The sequence below is a fragment of the Ochlerotatus camptorhynchus genome, unplaced genomic scaffold (genome assembly GCF_037179485.1).
Source record: "Ochlerotatus camptorhynchus isolate MF236.1 unplaced genomic scaffold, CSIRO-AGI_Acam_v1.1 ptg000247l, whole genome shotgun sequence".
NCBI classification, from domain to species: Eukaryota; Metazoa; Arthropoda; class Insecta; order Diptera; family Culicidae; genus Ochlerotatus; species Ochlerotatus camptorhynchus.
In genome coordinates, this window is record NW_027040737.1 from 267,907 (window position 1) to 289,311 (window position 21,405).

At 43.4% G+C, this 21,405-nt stretch overlaps 2 protein-coding genes across 2 annotated transcripts in view; one reads left to right on the forward strand and one right to left on the reverse strand.

Moving 5' to 3' along the window:
* LOC135704758 (uncharacterized) overlaps nucleotides 1-7,684 on the reverse strand; it is a 220,012-nt gene extending 212,328 nt beyond the window's left edge. Inside the window, exon 1 of the mRNA XM_065226253.1 lies at nucleotides 7,537-7,684. Within this exon, the coding sequence (XP_065082325.1) occupies nucleotides 7,537-7,546 (10 nt within the window). The 5' untranslated portion in view covers nucleotides 7,547-7,684. The remainder of the gene's footprint in view (nucleotides 1-7,536) is intronic.
* An 8,814-nt stretch (nucleotides 7,685-16,498) lies between these two features.
* LOC135704776 (uncharacterized) lies at nucleotides 16,499-17,377 on the forward strand. Its single transcript, XM_065226279.1, has one exon. The coding sequence runs from the start codon at nucleotides 16,499-16,501 to the stop codon at nucleotides 17,375-17,377; it is 879 nt and encodes a 292-aa protein (XP_065082351.1).
* Nucleotides 17,378-21,405: the final 4,028 nt, after the last annotated feature.

Consider the following 21,405-nt stretch of genomic DNA (forward strand, 5'->3'; position numbering starts at 1 on the left):
TTCCCTCGAACTTATCGTCAACTTGTTTTAAATTGTGATCAGCATTCAGCATTAGATTCTCGTGGAACTGGAATATTCGGAATTTTCATTAATTGATTGATTAACATGTAAGAAATTTTCTAGATGACCATTAGGGGTAGTGTCAGAATGATATCCTATACATCAGCGTTTTTCACTCTATGGGTCGTGATCCATTGGTGGGCCGTGGGTTGCCCTTAAGTGGGTCGTGGAAGTTCAGACATGTTCGTCAGAAGCAGAGATCGAAATTATCGCTGATGTGAAAAGATAAACGGCCAAGGGGTAATCAACTCTGCAAACTGTGCCGAAAAACAACATGGCACATTGTTCGGCACAATAGAGCACACTTTGACAAGTAGGACACAAACAATTTAATATAAACGGCATCACTGCTGAGTATAGACGTTTTGCAAATCGTTGCTAAGGTTGACTACTCGGTTGAATACTTTGTTTACTCAAAAGTGAAGCTAGTGGGTGAAATTGTTGTCATACAGAAAACATACACAGAATGAAAAGATAAAGGAAAGAGCGAGAGAGTTTTTTTCAAGCAAAATTATTATCTCGAGAAAAGCAACCATGACTATTTCTTCTCATTCGGTAGTGACAGCCGATAATTTCGTTTGGATTTCGACATTTTTTTTTTTCCGGTGATTATGATTTTTCACTCTTCCCGAGATCCCGATTTTCAGCTGTCTTTAGACAGAACCGAGCTCATGCGGTACGGGACTGAGGGACTGGATGTGCGGCGGTATGAGAAAGACAACTAGTGCTAATACTGCCGCAAATCACGAGCGAGTATCGTCGAAAATACCGCCCGTACGGCACGAGCTTGGTTCTGTCTAAATTCAAACTTTCATTTAATAATTAGCGCATAGTTTTTACGTGAATCGTTTAGCATATCTAACCCTATTTGGCCCAAACAATCCAAAGCTCTTCAAAATTCCCCTCTGTTACGACTCTATAACTCTTATGGAAAAGTTTTATACTAAGCAGTCAGTCTGTAGCTAGTTTTTCCATATTGCTCCACTGAAAAATCCGAGGCAACATCCAATCTGCGCGTGCAAAAACGATAATGGGCTGTTTACACTTATGTTAGTTCACTAGCACAACCTGCTCAACCAACTAGAACGAACTTCAGTTGCTCTTGAAATCTCATGCTGGTAGATGCTGATGCCCTGTTTACTACTTTTTAGTACAGTTTTAGTTCACTAGCACCAGCACAGATGTAAACACCCCATTACGAAAATAACAATCAGTATGAAATAGATTGGCAGAATATCAGCAAACTGATCATGCTGCATTTAAACCCATAATTACAGTCAGCTTGCAAATTCAGGAACTCGCGAGATATTCGCGATCAATAACGAAATTTCTCATAATGGTGCACCACGTTTTTGTGTGTGCATTTTTAGCGTTCTACCTTGAAAATTTACTCAATACCCTTTACAGGATTTTATTAGAATATTCTCATGCTTTTCCTTTGGAACGATTTCCCATCATAGACATTATTTCAGAATTCTGCTAAAATAAGTTAGGGATTCTCTGAGTCCCTAAAAAATGTATTTTAACAGTATCGAAATTCTCTGCAGATCAATACAAAATTTGCTATTGCTATTGCTTGCTGCTGGTACCTTGAGCGGTCCCCTCACCACGCCGCCTGATGCGAAAATGAACGGAGGCGCGATAACTTTACAGGTTCAAGCAGAACGATGCGGAACCAAGTGGTACTCTATTATGACGGCTGGGTTAGGGATAACGTTTTTATCATGAAAACCATTACGATCATCAAACAGCTTATGGTAGTAACGCTTGATACCTTCCGTGCTTGTCGATGCACTCTCCATGACCATCCATCAAGTTGACGAAAGAAGTAAAAAGCAACTTATGAATGTCGTCTTCGGTGGTGATCCATCACCGATCTGGTCATTCCCGACAATCACGACACTCATCTGTGCTCGATTTTCTGGGCATAAACATCTCTGGTCACGTCTTCCTTCGGAAGGGAAGTAGAGCCGCTCTTGTGTGTTGAATGGGTGCGATATCCTACGCGGAGATGAAAAACTACCCAAAATCTTTGTTTTTTACTCATACAATTTGAGTAAATCGCATATAGTAGTTTCCATTCAACACCAGCAAAAAAAAATACTGTGCTCGTTTTGAATCAGTTGCTGCTTTGCTTGCTTATGTGAGTGTGTTGGTGAGTGAACCCAACAGCTTCCGTTTAATTTGGCCAGCTTTGTGTGTTACTCACACAGTCGCGCGTGCCGAGACGAACTTGTAATGCGCAGGCATTGTTTTCATTTTATTCTATCGTTTCGCTTTTTCTCATCATCGTACTGCAGAAGTCTTCACTGTTTTCGTTATACTTTACATCATCAGAAGCGAGTGTTACGTTTTGGCTGCGAGCAGCGACCATTACTGAGTGGTGATTGTTGTTTGCCATGGCTCTACCTCTCACTGCGTGACAAAACGTTCTGTCGGCGGTAGTCGGTTGATGCGCTGACGAGTGTCGAGTGAGTGTCATGATATTTTGCATCACTAATGAAAACAGAATTATCACTTTTGATTAGTACATTTTGCAAAAGTTTTTATAGAAAATTCGAAAAGTGTATTTAGTGCAGCTTTGTAGAGCTATTTCTTATCGATAGGTATATTTGGATTTTAATTTAATCTATCAATGACAAAATTATAAACGTTCAAAACCTAACACCTTTTTGTGACGATCGAAATTTTAGGTTTTCGATTTACCCCTGTACCTTCCCTTAAGACGTTGTCTACGTCAAATAAAATCGTAAGATACTTCCAGAGATAGTTAGAAAAAGCTTCTGAAGGAAGCCAGAAAAGAGATTTGATAGAAAAGACTATCTCCTGCATTTTGAGACTCCTACAGACATTTTTCATAGGGGGCAACTTGAACAGACAATTTCTACTTCGATATTTTTCATACAACATAATTGAGTGAAAAATAGACCATAGCAACAAGCACACAAATTTACTCGAATGCTGCACAGTCAACTATCCCGTATTTTATATTGAAGGAACCATCGAGCTACAGAGGTAAATCTTGGAACTTTGTAGGCTAAGTGTACCAGTTATGGGTATTAGTTCCTATTATGGTGTTACAATTACGGTCTATGCGATTTCTATAGGCCATAATAGGAACCTATAACAATAAGTGGTCGAAGTAATGTCCGGAGATCTTCGAGATTTGGACGTAATTGCTTTTGTAAACAAACACGTCAATCGCCGATTTCTCGCGAATAAAAGCTCAATCTCGCGAACAAACCATTCCTAATGACAGAGGAATCATTTCTCTACTTGATTGTGTTGTTGGTTTTCAAGGCTAAGTTTTTATTCGCGAGAAATCGGCGATTGTGGTGTTTGTTTACAAAAGCAAAAATCGAATAATAAATAATCGAGTAAGAGCGAGTTAGTCACGAAAAATGCAGAAGTTGTTGACTTTCATTTAGCATAAAAAGAGCCTTTCTATTGTTTGCTGCTTTATAAGTGTATACAGGGTGTTTGGTTCCGGGTTTTACATATTTTCAGGGTAGATAGGGCTCCTAAAGTTATGAAAAAATCCCCATGAAACATAGGGTCGGAAATGACTGCTAGGTGAGTTATTCAACATTTTATGTTTTTTTGTTTTGCCAACTTTGGTTAGCTATATTTTTTTAATCTTAATGTGGTTTTCTGATTTCAACATACCAAATGAAAGATTAAAGTCTTAGCTATCAATGCTGTCTAGAAAAGAACTCGATTAAAGTTAATTATCATACATTAAAATTGAAAAGTATGTTGAAAGTACCGAAAAAACTGGTAAAATTTCATACATTTTAGTGTTTTTAAGTTGAAAATTTTCATTTCTGTTTATTTAGTTGTTCTACAAAACATTCTCCATGCAGTTCCCTAGATTTGTGTCTTTGGTAGTAACCTTGTAGGCTTTATGGTTTCTTCGTAATTATTGATTTAAAACAGCCATAAAAACTTGTGACGTTTTCTTAAAATGCGCTATAGTCACCCTATTCATTCGTACGTTCGGCTGTTGCAGTGGACTACGCACACGAAAATTTGGTAGAATGTTATTGTAGATGTTTAGCTACATTCTTAACTTTTGATTACCGCATATCTCCTGCGCCGAAAGAAAACATAACTGCGGAGATGTTTCGCGGTATCGAATATTGCTCAGTCTCAGCAGAAAGCACAACGAGAGACACCGAATTGGAGAATTCTGAGAGCGGAAGGGAGAGAAGTAGGTAGTGGTAATAAGTCGATGTCCTTTTTATTTCATAGCACTCGCAGCTCAGCTGCGGTGCTGTTTCGATGGAGGAGTGTAGAGCTCCGCTGCTTCTGTATACACACTTAGATTTTTTACAGGAGTTAGTATTTTTACTGGATTTTTGGATTACTGACTTGGTTAAAATTCAAATGAATCGAATTTTTTTATTTTTCATCATTACACGGGGTTAACAGAAGTTAGTCTGTAAAATTAGGTAACACATTTCTCAACTTTGAATTTTTTACAGATTTTTTAAATTTTACCGAAGAGTTCTGCAATTCAAAAACTCGGTAAAAATTACTTACTCGATAAGTGTGTACTGATGTATGGTTGGTGAAGAGGCTAGCATCTGGAGGGTATTCTCAGGCTAATGAATGCCACCCATCCCCACTTATAATTCAGTAATACACTATTTATTCATTTCTGCTTGATATGTTTACAAAGTTTGCAAACAGATATAACCATTGCAGTGTAGTTACCAATTTTCCAATTCATTGACTTCAGATAACTGTTCAAAGTCCCAGATTTTTTATAACGGAATCATGAACAAAAAACCAAAGACCACTATGACAAACGTGATCGTGAACTTCGAGTTTTCTAGGGAGTTGATCTTGGGCACTATTGTGATTTGAGGCACTAAATTGTCATCACAGTTTTGTTATTGTATGTTTTCCGGTAGCAGATAATGGACTCCTGGAAAAAACGAAGTGGAACCAGACCCAGAGGTTCTGAATCGTTTCACCTTAAAACAATTTCTATGTAAAGATCCCTTCTGACCGATCACGTTTGTCATAGTGGTCTTCGGTTTTTTGTTCATCATTCCGTTATAAAAAATCTGGGACTTTGAACAGTTATCTGAAGTCTATGACTTGGAATATTGGTAACTACACTGCAATGCTCATTTCTGTTTGCAAACTTTGTAAACATATCAAACAGAAATGAATAAATAGTGTTATCTTCCATTTAATTCCACTTAATTAATTTTGGTATCCATGACAGATACGTATTTCGACTACAATGTGCAGTCTTCATCAGTGTCATTCCCACTAAAGAACTTATCAAAATCTAACCCCCTTAAGTACTCATCCCCTAGGTAAAAAAAAAAGTCAAGATCATAGGCATAAAAATGAAACTACAATGTGTGACTTTTTTTTACCTAGGGGATGAGTACTTAAGGGGGTTAGATTTTGATAAGTTCTTTAGTGGGAATGACACTGATGAAGACTGCACATTGTAGTCAAAATACGTATCTGTCATGGATACCAAAATTAATTAAGTGGAATTAAATGGAAGATAACCTTTTTATGCTGTTTTATTGAGAAATGTGTTACCAAATTTTACAGACTAACATCTGTTAACCCCTTGTAATGATGAAAAATTAAAAAATCTATTTTATCCAATCTTTACGAATAACAGTCATTTGAATTTTAACCGAGTCAGTAATCCAAAAATCCAGTAAAAATACTAACTCCTGTAAAAAATCTAAGTGTGTATACAGAAGCAGCGGAGCTCCACACTCCTCCATCGAAACAGCACCGCAGCTGAGCTGCGAGTGCTATGAAATAAAAAGGACATCGACTTATTACCACTACCTACTTCTCTCCCTTCCGCTCTCAGAATTCTCCAATTCGGTGTCTCTCGTTGTGCTTTCTGCTGAGACTGAGCAATATTCGATACCGCGAAACATCTCCGCAGTTATGTTTTCTTTCGGCGCAGGAGATATGCGGTAATCAAAAGTTAAGAATGTAGCTAAACATCTACAATAACATTCTACCAAATTTTCATGTGCGTAGTCCACTGCAACAGCCGAACGTACGAATGAATAGGGTGACTATAGCGCATTTTAAGAAAACGTCACAAGTTTTTATGGCTGTTTTAAATCAATAATTACGAAGAAACCATAAAGCCTACAAGGTTACTACCAAAGACACAAATCTAGGGAACTGCATGGAGAATGTTTTGTAGAACAACTAAATAAACAGAAATGAAAATTTTCAACTTAAAAACACTAAAATGTATGAAATTTCACCAGTTTTTTCGGTACTTTCAACATACTTTTCAATTTTAATGTATGATAATTAACTTTAATCGAGTTCTTTTCTAGACAGCATTGATAGCTAAGACTTTAATCTTTCATTTGGTATGTTGAAATCAGAAAACCACATTAAGATTAAAAAAATATAGCTAACCAAAGTTGGCAAAACAAAAAAACATAAAATGTTGAATAACTCACTTAGCAGTCATTTCCGACCCTATGTTTCATGGGGATTTTTTCATAACTTTAGGAGCCCTATCTACCCTGAAAATATGTAAAACCCGGAACCAAACACCCTGTATTTTATTCTAAATATCTACTGAGTAATCCACATACCAGACATCACATTTTTTTAATTTATTAAGGTTATTTTTCTAAACCGTCGTTTTTTATTAAGTCATGGCTTATTTTTTTCGATAACTGGAATATAATCTGTTCTGAATGAATCTACATCAGCCAAGTAACGAAGTGGATTCTTGGATCACCATCTCTATGCATTCCTGGAAGGATTGCCTGTTCATAATTCCACCCTATCAAGCTTTGTAAATCATAAAAAAAAAATCCGATGGACCAACCGGTCGCTCCCGTCATTTGTAATCAAATGTCGTTCACTGAAATGAACCTTCCCAGCATCCCCGCTGTGCTTCAAGGAAATCTACCCCACATAAGTATAGATATCCATTGTTCACGGAGGAGATTCCAGAAGAGTTTCCCCTCACAAGCAGAAGACCGGAAAATGTTTGACTTTAACTTGACTCGGTCAAGTAGGCAATGCGAAATTGTGCACCTATTTGTTCTAAAAAATGTTTCGTCGCGATTTTGAACTTACCTTTCTCTGATGGTTCCGCTTCGCCGAATCCGTATCCTTATTGACTGCAAGCGTTATCACTTTTCATCGTCTTCCTCTGTCTGTCCGGGTTCGCCATGTTTTCACAAGGGAAGTCACTTTTTCCACGGACTTCCTACAATCACCATCCGAAAGCCACCATTTTTTTGCACAGTCTTACACCAGACCAACCGCCCGGAGAGAAACCAAACCATCAACACCCTCCGCGAAATCGTCCCTGGTACATTCTGTGCATGTTTTCCCACGGTCCCAATTTTGCCGAACAAATATCGATTGCACGTCGTCCCTTCTGGAGTCGCCTCGTAAAATTTTACAATAACATTTCCACAGAGACTGATAAACCGCACTATTCCTTACATGTTTGCATTAATTCCGTCGAATATTCCGGGACGCAACACGCGCCTGTCAGAATCCGAAAAACTAACTGGACGAGGAGGGTTAAAGTTTTCCACAAAAACTTCTCCGGAACACGACCGAACTTAAAAAATCGAACCGTCTCCTCCAAGAGGTGCCACTTTAATTCCACTGTCTGCTGGTTCCATCCACTGCTAGCTGTCACGATTTTATGGATTCAGGGAAGTGTACGTGAAAATGAGCAAAATTTTCCTCCCGAGGTTTTTCCTCGCATATCTCGACGGTGGTGTGGTGGTGGTGGTGGTGGCGGAGGCGGCAGCACTCATACATGCGCGACTGATCCGTATGGGTGGTGTGAGTGTGGCGTTTTTCCTGAGCAGGGTGCGTGTCTTGGGAAATTGCCCGTCGGGACGGTGCGTCGAGCCGGAGTTTGTAATCGAAGCTCTGAAACTCAAAACCCGGTAAACATCGCACAATGTGTCATCCTTTCGAGATACATGGCGTAAAATTTGACGTTTAGTTGTCATTTTGATGCAATTTCACTGCGGGATGCAGTATGTGTGAAAAACGGAAAAATTGGAATGAATTCTAGTTAGTGAACACCGTTCGCTACGCGAAAAGGAAATGTTGAACATGAATTGGCAAAACGCTCGCATAAGTAAGAAGCGTAGAAATCCAGGAAACAGAAGCTAAAATATCTCAACTTCTGTTTCCAGTATGTAACAAAGGAAGCATGCAGACGGTAAACGCAATTGCGAACTAACTTAGCATCCAATCCACCGCGAAATCCCTTGTGGAAAAACCTTCCACTGTTCCGGCACCAAAAACACGATCCTAGTATGTGTAAGGTAATTTTCCGCAGACACTTTCGATGGCTGCCACCAAGCTATCAAATTAGGTTTTGCACCGTCGGGGTTAACCTCAATCTGATGACAGTTCAGTGGTACTGTTTACGTGGACTTAGTCGTTTTTTTTCTTGGGTAGATTTTCTCGATAATTTTTCAGACTGCAGTGAGATGTAAACCACACTTCTGCATTGTCCACGAGCAACATCCTTTCACTGCACTGTTCCTCGACAATTTTCAAGTTAAAATTCGGAAATTTTAGAATTTGTTTTTTCGAAAAAACGACTAAGTGCTTGTAAACAGTACCACTGAACTGTCAAAAAGGTTCAGCCGATTAACACTGAGTTCATTTGTGACGTCACGCTGCAGAACCTAATTCCCCTCGCCAAGTAGCCGGAACAAGGAAGGCAAATGAACGGGCGTCAACTACTACTACCTACACCAATGTATGCATGTAGCAAGCGTAGCCAGTTACCGTATGTTACACTACCATCCTAACATAACAATGAGACATTCCTCCACCCACCACCCACACCGCGCGTTGTTGTTTCGTTGGGAGTGATTGTAAATACACAAATCACAGCACCGTTTTCCTATCCTACATTGTCCTGTTGGTAGACACACTCCGAAGGTTGTGGAACTCACTGTCCATGTCCATTTGTTGTTCCTTTTGAATGGGGTTATTTGAAGAGAGTGAATTTATACCGTGAGCAACGATGCCATGTATCCTGATTTTTGTACCCGGAAAAAGTTGGGACCCCCTTGTTTATGTTGACACCGTAAGGTTCTGGAACAAGTTGCAGTATCAAAATAAACATGGGGTCCGAATTTTTTTTTCGTTTGTTCAAAAATCAGGATACATGGCATCGTTGACCGTGAGAAGGAGGTTCAGAGAGAAAGGATCACTTCAAGAATACAACTACTGTGCTAGTGTGAATGTTTCAGATGTGTGTTGAAAAACTGTGACATTGCACACATACACAAATTAGAATGAACTAGATGACGTTTAGCAAAGACTCATAAGCAGACGCACAGAGGGGTATTTCTTTTGATCTAGCTGGCCAAAAGTCGATTTTCAAAATTAACCGAAATTAATGTTTTATTGCTGCATTCCATACCGAATGGATAGGAGAATGTTGCTCTATATTTTTTTATTTCCTATTCAAAGCTTGAAACATTGTGGTATCAATTCAAATATGGTTGTTTCTGTATCGTGCAAAATCGATCGAAATGATCGTTGTAGTTTTGTTACCTTTGCTTGTTGTTGGGATGATTGAATCTATTTGTAACAAATGTGTATTGATCAAAAAAGTATTCCACATGATACCAGTTGATTTTGCTAAATTTAATATTCGTTCAAATAGTTCGTCCATTTCAATGTTTTTTTTTTCAATTATTATTTCAATATAGGAGAAGTGCACCAGCTATGACACGAAAAAAGGAATCAATTTTGACAAACACCTTTGCGAGAATCAGACGATCAACAACAAAGGTATTTTCTTTCTTTACCTTAATTTCGAGAGGATAAAAATTCAAGCTGAACATTGCATTAGGTCCTAAGTAACATTGACAGATTCTATTCGTCGACTTTCTCTTTTTATCCCCACGGCCATGTAAAGACATGTATTTTCAGCACACAGATCGATAAAAGAAGCTTTTATCTAGCATCTAATATGACAAACACATCAAGAAACGGTTCCGTGCTCAAGTTATTAACGAAAGAGAAAGTCGACGAAGAGAATCGATCAATGTTACTTAGGACCTAATGCAATGTTCAGCTTGAATTAGGAAACACGCAGCCATTGTCTCTCATACCGTGGATCCCCGTTAATCTGAACGACCCTCCGGGCATATTACCGGAGTTCATTTTTAATTTGAACTTCTAGCAATCCTATGACTATCAGAAAAGCAAGTTTCTGGTAGCCTTATTTGCAGTTTTGTTTTGATTCTGCGTTCCGTTTCGCATCGTTCCATTTCGCTTTTCTCCATTCAGGCTGTGTTCCTTTTGGGAATTTTTCACTTAAATTTGACACTTCGAAAATAAATTAAAAGGTTCGAAAATCCCTCTGTTGTTGATCGGCCGATTTTCAAGAAAGCGTCTGTCAAAGTTGATTCCTTGTCTGTCAGAAATAAGTCTGCTGGAAAAGCAGGTTTATTTGAAAATTTCTCGAGAATCACAACACATCTACGCATCCAACTGTCGTGACTGGACCGAGGTTTCCAGCCTCGGTCACGGCTACACGAATCTCGGCTGCTACGCCGCTCCGCTTCCATTACTGCTGCTGCTACTATTGTTGTTACTGCTGCTGCTGCTGCTGCTATCCGTCGCTTCCAAAGTTCGTTACAAGAATGTCTTCAACAAGACTTGACTTAAAATGATCTTTATTTCTTGTGTTTGTGTGGTTTACATGTATGAATTTTTCAAGTGACACAGATGCGTCTTTTCAACTTTAGTACATTTGAGATTTTAATTATTATTTACAGTTACTAGTCCTGTCAGGCCTATTTTAAAGTATGACCACCTAAGTGGGATTGGTTTGATTTGAATTGGAAAAAAAGAGACTACTTATAACTACTATTTACAACTACAACTAACCTACAACTACTATATACACCTAACCTACTATATACAAATTGCTTATCAAAGCATGTTCTGATAAATTACATTTTTCTGCAAATTTAGTCTTAATTTCGTTAATTCTTGAATCTATTTTGGCAATTCCTGCCTCTTCGTGTAAATTTGTTATTCTAGTGTCGAAAGGACGATCAATAACCATCCTCAGTTCCTGTGAGTCTGTGCACATGATTCCCACACCGGAGCTGCGTAGAGGATCGTAGGTGCTACGATTTGTTTGTAGACGGCCAGTTTGTTCACCCTTGAGAGGCGAAATCTGCGGCAAATCAGCGGATACAGACACCTAACCAAGACAGAACACTTGACTACAGTTTTCTCTACATGCGAACGGAAGAGGAGCTTTTCATCGAACAGCATCCCGAGATAGGTTACTTCGGCAGACCACTCAACCCTTGTGCCATCCATGATTACAGTACAAGAAGGAGCCGGTTTTAGTTTGGGTGATTGTCGATGGAGGAACATGATTGTTTGTGTTTTGAAAGCATTGATTTTGATTTTCCACGTGGTGGCATAATCAGCAAAGGCGTTAAGGCATCGTTGAAGTTTGTTCGTTATTTCGCGAGGCATCCTTCCTTTGACGGCTATTGCGGTATCATCTGCGAACAGGAAAAACACGCAACCGTCTCCAAGGGAAGGAATGTCGGAAGTGTAAATGCTGTAAAGCAAGGGGCCCAGCAGACTGCCTTGCGGGACTCCTGCTGGGATGGAAAACGTGTCGGAAAGACAACCATTTAACGATACCTTAAACGACCTTTGCTGGAGGTAGTTACGGGTGATTTCAATAAGATGTAAAGGAAAGTTGAAGTTACAAAGCTTGTACACAAGTCCATCATGCCAAACATTGTCAAACGCCTTTTCAACGTCTAACAAGGCCATGGCTGTGGACTTGGATACAGCTTTGTTACTTCGGATGTTATTCATCACCCGTACTAGCTGGTGATTGGTGGAGTGCCCCTTTCTGAACCCAAACTGTTCCGGAAGGAGAATGTTATTTTCCTCGACAAACTTGAGCAAACGATTGAGAATGAGTTTTTCGAACAATTTGCTCAGCGCTGAAAGGAGGCTGATTGGTCTGTAGCTTGAAGAGAATGTTGGATCCTTACCGGGTTTGCGGATTGGTATGATTTTTGCTACTTTCCAGATGCTTGGAAAGTAGTGCAGTTCCAAACATCTGTTGAAGATAGCGGTTAGAAGAGACTGCACTTTCATGCTGAGTCTCTTCAAGATCAAGTTGAATATACCGTCAAACCCGGGAGCTTTCATGTTCTTGATGCATTTCAGCGCTGAGCAAATCTGTTGTACTGTAATCATATCCGCCGGAGGCATGACACAAGGGGAGGTATCTAGGTTTTGAACGCATTGCGCAACCTGATCATCGAGCGGACTTTGGATAGTCGAGCCAAGCAAATGCGATGAAGCTACATGCTCGCCGATCGCATTTGCTTTCTCCTGTGGGGTGATTAAAAGCCGATCGTCATCATTTTCGACTTTGAGAGGTGGAACGGGTTTGGGGTGATTTTTCAGGACCTTGGCTACCTTCCAGAATGGTCTGGAGCGGTCATCCAGATTCTGGACAACACGCCCGAAACTTTCATTTCGGAGTGAGTCCATTCTGGAAGCAATCTGCCTATTCAGATCGGCCATTTCACGTTTTTTCCCCAGGTCTCCAGTCCTCTGAAACTGGCGTCTACGAACATTTCTCAACCGAATCAGTAATTGGGTGTGGGAATCAATAGCAACAAACTTACCCCTCACAGGAACTTGTCGAACGTATGCCTCGTCAGCCATGGATATGGCCTGTTGGAGCCCTTCCAACGTCCGGTCGATGTCATCTACGGTGTTGAGCAGTGGATTTTCATCGATGTTGCTGTCCACCATTCGTCCGTACTGCACCCAGTTGACATGGTGGTAGTCTTTACGCAGGCAGCTTCTAGCAGGAACCACGTTGACACCGACTTCAGTCACCACCGGTTGGTGGTCGGAGCTGAGATCGTTGTGCGCCTCCGGCTTGGATAGTCCGATGTTGGACAGGAAAAAGTCCAGCGTGGAGGGATTTCCCGCCGGAGAGATGAAAGTTGGTTCGTCCGGAAATTGCACAGTGTACAATCCATGTTGTGCGTGGTCGAACAATAGACATCCGTTCCGGTTCCTCTGGTAGTTCCGCCAAGCTTCATGGCGGGCGTTCAGGTCGCCCCCAACGATGAATCGGGAGCTAGTACGGGTGATGGCGGTCAGGTCCTTCTTGAATTGGATTCCTAATCCGTTGCTTGCGGTACACTGGCGTGGGCAGTAAACAGCGATGAGCCGGACGTTTCCAGTTGGTGATTCCACCTCCACACTAATGGCCTCGATGATAGAAGTGCGGATGTGGGGCAGAGTGCAATACTTGATTCCTTTTCTGACGATGACCGCTACACCACCCCCCCTGGAGCTGGTGCGATCAAGCCGGATAATGTTGTGGTCAGGCAACCAGAAGCTGTCACCGGACTTTAGGTGGGACTTGGTTAGAAGGACCACGTCGATGCTATGCTTGCGGAGGAAGTCGGCAAGCTCAATCTGTTTTGCTCTTACAGAGCAAGCGTTCCAAGTAGCGATGGTTAGCGGTTTAGACACCATACTGGATGATGAACTTACCGAGCACTTGGATCTGTTCGGGCTTATTGCGGCACTTACGTAGAGCACCGGTCATGTTGACGAAAATTTCCATCAGTTCATCCGCTGAAAACAGATCGGGGTTGTTGTTTTGCGCTGGTGGTTGTCTCCAAAATCCAGGGGGGATGGAGAGCTTTGGCCAGCAGAATCACCAGAAGTTGCTTGAACGGAATGCACCCGCGAATTCGCTTGCCTTTGCTGAGGAGTACGAAGAGGCGGGAAATCCTCCGTCCGAAATGCCGGGACTTTGTCCTTCTTGCGTCCTGGTTGGCTGTTAGCTGCCGCCTGTTTTCGGATCCGTTTGAAGTCCTCGCGTTTGGAGCACTGTCTGTCGGAACCTTGGTGAGCACCACCACAGTTGGCGCATTTTAACACCACAGCTCCATCCGCAGGGCAGTCGGAAGTGGCGTGGTCTTGAGCGCAATTGCCGCAGCGTGGCTTAATGTTGCAGTCGCGGGTGCCGTGTCCAAAGTTCAGACACCGTTGGCACTGAGTCACATCGCGATGGCCGCCACGGTATGGCTCCCAGCGGACGATGATGCAATTGATGGAGCGGATGGCTTTCAGCGCGTTGAGTGTCACCGTTCCCTTCTGGAAGTGTACCAGGAAAAGGCTATCCGGATACGCCTTCACATTCTCGTCTCTTCTTGTCATCCGATAGACGGCACTTGGGGCCAGCTTGTACCGGTCCCTGATTTCAGCTTCGATAAACTTCGGGTCGAAGTTTGGTAGGCCCCTGATGACGACCTTGAATGGTTTCTCACCGGGAATGTCGTGGGTGAAGAATTCCACCTTGGAAGTCCTCAGGTGGGCGACGACCAAGTCATACTCCGCTTTGGTACGGAGCACCACCTTGGTGCCGACTCTGCCCAACTTGTATTCGGCTTTAACGCCCAGCGTCGCTAGATCCGCGATGAGCTCATTAAGATGAGCATTTTTCACTACCAACGGAGGTAGCTTCACTTTTGCCGCACTCGGGCCGGCAGAATTTTCGTTGTCGATGGCGTCGCCGAAATCACCGATGTCGCTGGCGTTCGTTGCTGTGACGTCATCACGTCCACTCGCACCATCGGACTGGCCTTGGTTTTTCTTCCTCTTCTTGGATCGCTTCACCGTGGCGGAGGTGGTATTTCCAACATCGGTGGGAAGAGTAGCGTACCTATTTGAAATAGGTACACTCGTGCTACACTCACCACTGTTCTTCTCCGCTTTCTCACGGAGCCTGCTCCGGGAGCGCTGTCTTCCCATCACACGATGCGACCGACACTACTGACGACGCGAATAAACGTTTGGAATAAGCTATCGAACAACTCGACAGAGCGAGCAATACCGGACTGAACTGTGTCTTCAACAAGTTTAGGTAGCTCATATTTATACCATTCGTTTTTTCCCTCATTTATCCAGCACTGCTTGCTGTGTCAGGATTTCCTTTCACATCTGTCATGCTTCACGCTAATTTAGCTCAACTCAAATGGAGTGTTTCATTACTTGACACAACTCTCAAGTATTTTATTTATTTATTTTATTATTATTATTATTCCGCAACAACCTCATCTACCACACCAACAATAAACTAATCTGACGTTTGTGAAATGCACAAGTATTAGTGCACAAGTAGCATGCGTTAACTTGGGACGCTCCACGGCTCCACTGAGGCTGTGTTCCACTTGGTGAATTTTCACTTAAATTTGACAGATGGAAAATTTTCAAATAACCAGCTATTGCACCAGACTTATTTCTGACAAACCAGGAATCAATTTTGAAAAACACCTTCTCGAAAATCAGATGATCAATAACAGAGGGATTTTCGAACATTATTATTTATTTTCGAAATGGCAAATGTAAGTGAAAATTCACCAAATGGAACTCAGCCTGAAACGCTACGACAATAAGCGGTATCTGAAGCGTCAACTGTTCCGAGCCCTGTATGACCTCCCGCCACTGAAGAAAGAGTCACCCCAAGAGCTGCACGACCTAGTTGATGACTACCAACGGCATGACAAGGCCTTAGCGAAGCTGAACGAACCTTTAGTCCACTGGGACACCCCGTTGATCAACCTGCTATGCTACAAACTGGATCCTACGACCCTCCGAGCCTGGGAGAAGAAGACCAGCAGCAGTGATTATGTCACCTACGAGCAGTTAGTTGATTTCCTATACCAAAGGGTTTGAATGCAGCATCGTTCCAATCAACCCGGCCAAGCCAAGGAGGCCAGTTCCAATCCGATCCAGAAGAAGCCATTCAAGATGGTATTCAATTCCGTCACGACCGAAGCCAAGAACTCCGCTCCGTACTATATCGCCTGTCCAGAGAACCACTTGCTATTCCAGTGTCCAGCGTTTTCCAAGATGTCCGTTCGCCAGCGACGAGAACTGGTATCTCAGAAGCGTCTATGCTGGAATTGCTTCCGCTCTGGACACCGAAGTAGGAATTGTACATCCAAGTACGATTGCCGAACCTGTCACCAGAAACACCATATTCTGCTGCACGAAACTGCAACCACGAAGATACAATCCACTCCAGTAGATATATCTGGTCAGCCATCCCAACAACCGAATCCATCCAAATCGACTGCCGTCGAAACCCCTGGATCAGTGAAACGGTTAAGAAGCTCCACCACACACCCAACCGACCAACACCCAAATGCTCCAGCAGCAAATGCACTCTGTCAACATAGAACATTTGTCGCATTCTCCCATCGCGCCGCTATTTTGTGATACCGCAGTCACTTCGGTCGGTCGTTCGGTCTCGTTGTTCTCTTCTCGTTTCGGATCACAGGATCATAGCTTGGAATGCTTGGTGTTACCCAAGTTGACCGGTAGTCTACCAACAATGACAGTAGACATTAGCACCTGGAAGATCCCCAAGCATCTACCGTTGGCGGATCCTCAATTCAACGTGAGTCATGGCATTGACCTCATCGTTGGCGCTGAGCTGTTCTCGATCCTGCTTCAAGCGGAGCAAATCTCGTTCAGTGACCACCTTCGGGTTCTGCAGAAGACCAGCCTTGGATACATCCTGTCCGGCAAAGTTCCCACTAGCACACGCGCACCAGTTACGTGTCTGGTGTCTACCCTTGATAGCCTAGATGCTCAAGTGAGGAGATTCTGGGAAGTTGAAGACTTCGACCACGGCAAGACGTTCACGGCCGAAGAACAACGATGTGAAGCTCACTTTGTCAAAACCCACACCCGCAACGCTGAGGGACGCTATGTGGTCCGTCTACCAGTTCGTCAAGAGATGTTACCTCTTATTGGGGAGACATGGCCAATGGCCGCTCGACGGTTCACCGCTGTGGAGAAACGCTTTCGAACTGATGATGCCCTTCGTACAAGCTACGTGGAGTTCATGGACGAGTACCAACAGCTCGGTCATATGGAGGAGGTGAAGACGCGCGTCGTGTTGCCCCAGTTTTTCTTGCCCCATCACGCAATTCATCGTCCCGATTCTTCTACTACCAAGATAAGAGTCGTGTTCGACGGCTCGGCCAAAAGCAGCAACCAGCTCTCCTTGAATGACCTTCTGTTAACAGGACCAACAATTCAGCCTTCAATGTTATGCATTGTCATCAACTCTCGTTTTCACCGATTTGTTATGAAAGCAGACGTAGAAAAAATGTACCGTCAGGTTTTGGTTCATCCGGACGATCGGCCACTACAGCAAGTTGCTTGGCGCAGAAAGGAGTCAGAGCCACTGAAAACCTACTGTTAGAAACACCGTCACCTACGGCACATCTTGTGCTCCATATCTGGCAACTAGGGTCCTAAATCAGCTAGCTGACGATGAAGGGTATGACTGAAGCCGACAGCATCGAAACACTAGTTGACACAAGCACCCAACTGGACGACCTACTCAAGAGAGGTGGTTTCAATCTGCGCAAGTGGAGCGCAAATCATCCTAGTATCCTGGAACACTTTCCAGACGACCTCAAGGAGGATCAGTCGTCACTAGAACTTGATCGCTCCTCATCCATCAAAACACATGGTATTTTATGGTCCCCGAAAAACGACGATTTTGCGTTCAAAGTTCCTGATCTTCCACAACTACAACGAGTTACCAAGCGCATTGTCCTGTCGGAGATGTCGCAGCTTTTCGACCCTTTGGGTCTTATCGGTCCAGTAGTCGCCAGCGCGAAGATGTTCGTTCAGCGGCTATGGCAGGAGCAACTGAATTGGGACGATGGACTTCCAGAGACTCTAAAATCTTGGTGGCTGTCCTTTCGAGAATCGGTTTGTGTCATCCGAGATCTTCGTATACCACGATGGGTATTCAGAGATGATGCAGTACGGTATGACCTGCACTGCTTTGTCGACGCTTCTTCGAAAGGATACGGAGCATGCATCTACGTAGTATCCCAAGGGCTAACCGCCACGCAAACAAGTAATCTTCTCATAGCGAAATCCCGAGTTTCGGCACCAAAATGTTGTTTCCACTGCCGAATCCGTCGGCAAAACCATTAACGGGGGCGAAAACTGACGAAAAATGTGCGGGGGTTACTGATCATAATTTTAATTCTTGTTCGTTTCCTGTCTTCTACACTGCATGTCGTGTGTGTGTGTGTGTGTGTGTGTGTGTGTGTGTGTTAGTTGTCAATGCAAGGGTGTGAATTCAAAGTAAATTATATCCAAGGTAAGTACAATTATTACAGGACCGTGTATCAAGAAGTAAGTGATTTAGTGAAGTTGAGTAAAGGTAATTGTTTGGAAGCCGCAACACATGCCGATTGACGTTTCCTCGTGGAAGTTTCCTGAAGTTCCGTTAGCTGATCCAAGCTTCCAGCCGACATTCACCTGATTGTCGGTGGAGAAGTGTACCACGAACTGCACACTGGCAGTAATATTTCCTACGGCGAAGGGCAACCTGTGTTCGTCGAGATCTTTTTCGGATGGACTGTTTCCGGAAAGGTATCCATCTGAAGTTCCAGGTGTTCGTCACCTCACTACTGTGCACCGTAATCTGGAGCAAGCCCTCCAGAAGTTCTGGGAGTTAGAAGCCATTGAACCCTGTTCCAAATTTACGGCAGAAGAAAATCTCTGTGAAGAACTGTATGCCACTACCACCACTCGCGATTCGTCAGGTCGTTATATCGTTTCCTTGCCACTCACCCGCGATCCGCTCGTCAATCTCGGTCAATCCCGTTCGATCGCCGAGCGCCGCTTCCTGAACCTCGAAAAACGACTTGAGCGAGATCCAACCACAAAAGAGGCCTACTGTCGCTTCATGGAAGAATACGAGCGCCTGAATCACATGGTGAAACACTTCCTCTTCCAGCGGTATCAACTTACCCTCTGGCGTACCAGTCCAGACCAACCAATCACTACGTATGAGCTGCAAGCAGTAACGTATGGTTTTGTATCCTCTCCATTCCTGGCAACCCGCACTATCGTCCAGATTGCACAAGACGCAGCCGAGAACTATCCAGCCACAGCCGCGGTAGCCCAGAAGGATTTTTATGTAGATGACTTCCTGTCTGGTGCCGACATCCGCCATCCGCATTCGCCAAGAAATGTCCGCCATGCTTTCAGCGGCAGGCTTTCCGCTCGTATTTTCCAACATCTTGATGCTCACCCATAGCCTGTACTTTCCAAGCTTCCCGACTATTAATTGTAATTGTAATTGTAATTTATTATCGTAACGTTAGCCTGTCGGTTACACCATTGCTCAGGTCAAGGAAAACACAACATTTGATTTTTAACTAAAGGAGAACAATAAGTCATTAGTGGAAGTAGCTTTCTTAGTAGGTATGTAATTCTTAAACTAGGTTTGAGATCCTGTTGAGAGCGCTGTCTTGAATGCGCTGATCGTTGTCTGTCGTCGTGTTGCTAGAGGGAGCTGGTTCCAGATGATTGCACCTGCGATCATCACACTCTTCTTCTTCGTTGTGGTGTGATGGGGAATCGCAAAGCAGCGGGCCCGCTCAAGCTGTCCTCTTCTCAGGTGTTGCTGCAGATAAGGTGGGAAGGTTCCTGCGTACCCTTGGCGAATAAAACAGCTGATTCTATTCCGGTATTTTGTGTCCAGGTCGTGTCCCAAAATAGAGTTCCTTACAGCAGCAGTGGATTCTCTGCGTCTGAGGCCATAGACAAAGCGAACTGCTGCCTTGAAACAACGGTTAATTGATCACGGAGCGCTGATGACAGTCCAGGATAGTAAGTGACGTCACAGTAGGTGAAAAACGGCACGACCACTGCTTGCACCAGCTTTATTCGGGTTTGAACTGACAAAACTGGAGCGAATCTTCGGAGTGTCCGCAACGTTCCAAAAACTTTGGCCGTTATGTCGTTCACATGTCCATTCCACTTCAGGTTGCGATCCATCCTTAGACCAAGATTCACTACGTTGTCAGACAAAATAATGTGTTCTCCGCAGAAAACGATGTTAGTGGTTGGTGCTACCGCTCCTTCTTTGCAAAAAATAATTGCTTGCGTCTTCTTCGGGTTGGGGAAAAGAGAGTTCTGCCTGGCCCATCGCTCTATGCTTTCCAGATCGTTGTTTATGGCTTCGACGAGTTGGTCTACATTTTGGATGGCACCAGAAATGTAGATCTGTAGGTCATCAGCGTAGAGCTGATAACTGCATCTCAGTCCACGGGGAAGGCTATTGTATAACGCTTTGCTATTGAGGCTAAATAGCAAAGCGCTCAAGCACGAGCCCTGGGGTGTACCATCTATCACTGATCTCTGGGAGGACATCACATTTCCTATCCGTACCGCCTGGGTGCGATGATCGAGGAAAGAAGAGATAAGGTCGCATGCATTGTCGGTGAAAGAAAATTCCTCTCGAAGTTTTCTCTGTAATTTGCGATGATTAACACAGTTGAAGGCCAACGAAAAGTCAACCAGGACCATAACTGTACACTGCTCGTTGTCGAAATGGTCATAAATATCATGCGTCACTTTTGCCAAAGCTGTTGTTGTGCTATGGCCCTTTCTGTATCCTGATTGGTTCGATGCAAGCAACCTGCGATCGTCCGCTTCCACGTGCCCAACAATTTGGTCGAGCAGGATCTTCTCGAGAACCTTGGAGATGGCAGGGAGAACACTAATTGGCCAAAAGTGTTTAGGTTCAGTCGGATTTGTTACCTTTGGTATGGGCGTGATGAGACCTTTTTTCCAGACGGCAGGGAACGATCTGGCATCAATCACCGCATTGTACAGGTGAACCAGTACAGGCAGTACAAACGGGACCAACATCTTAACGAATGAGATAGGGATTCCATCTGAACCTGCAGCATTGGTTTGAACTTCCATAATCTTGCGTGATACTTCGTTGGCTGTAGTCCTTCGGAATTCGAACTGCATCCCACCACGGTCCGTAGCGGTACGGTGCGCCGGTTCAACTTCTGCTCTATTGTCAGTCACAAGCAGTCGATGTCCCTCGCAGAAGAAACGGTTCATCTCATCAGGATCAGCATGTTCAGCGGCAACGTTCTTCTTGGCGTTGTTATGTACACCCTCACGCCGGAGGTTGCTTCAAAGCTTTTTTGCAAATTTCGTCTGCATACCGAGTAGTTCAATCCATTTCCCATAAATTCTGTCTTATTCTCTAGCTTCTCATTATTTACCAATCTACAAAAAGCAGACTGTCGTGACCTGACCAAGGTTTCCAGCCTCAGCCATATGTCTGAACAAACAGCAAGCCGGTAATCAGGTACAACAGCTTCACAAATCAGTGATGCTGCTCCGCTTCCATTATTGCTGCTGCTGATGTTGTTAGTGCTGCTGCTTCTGCTGCTGCTG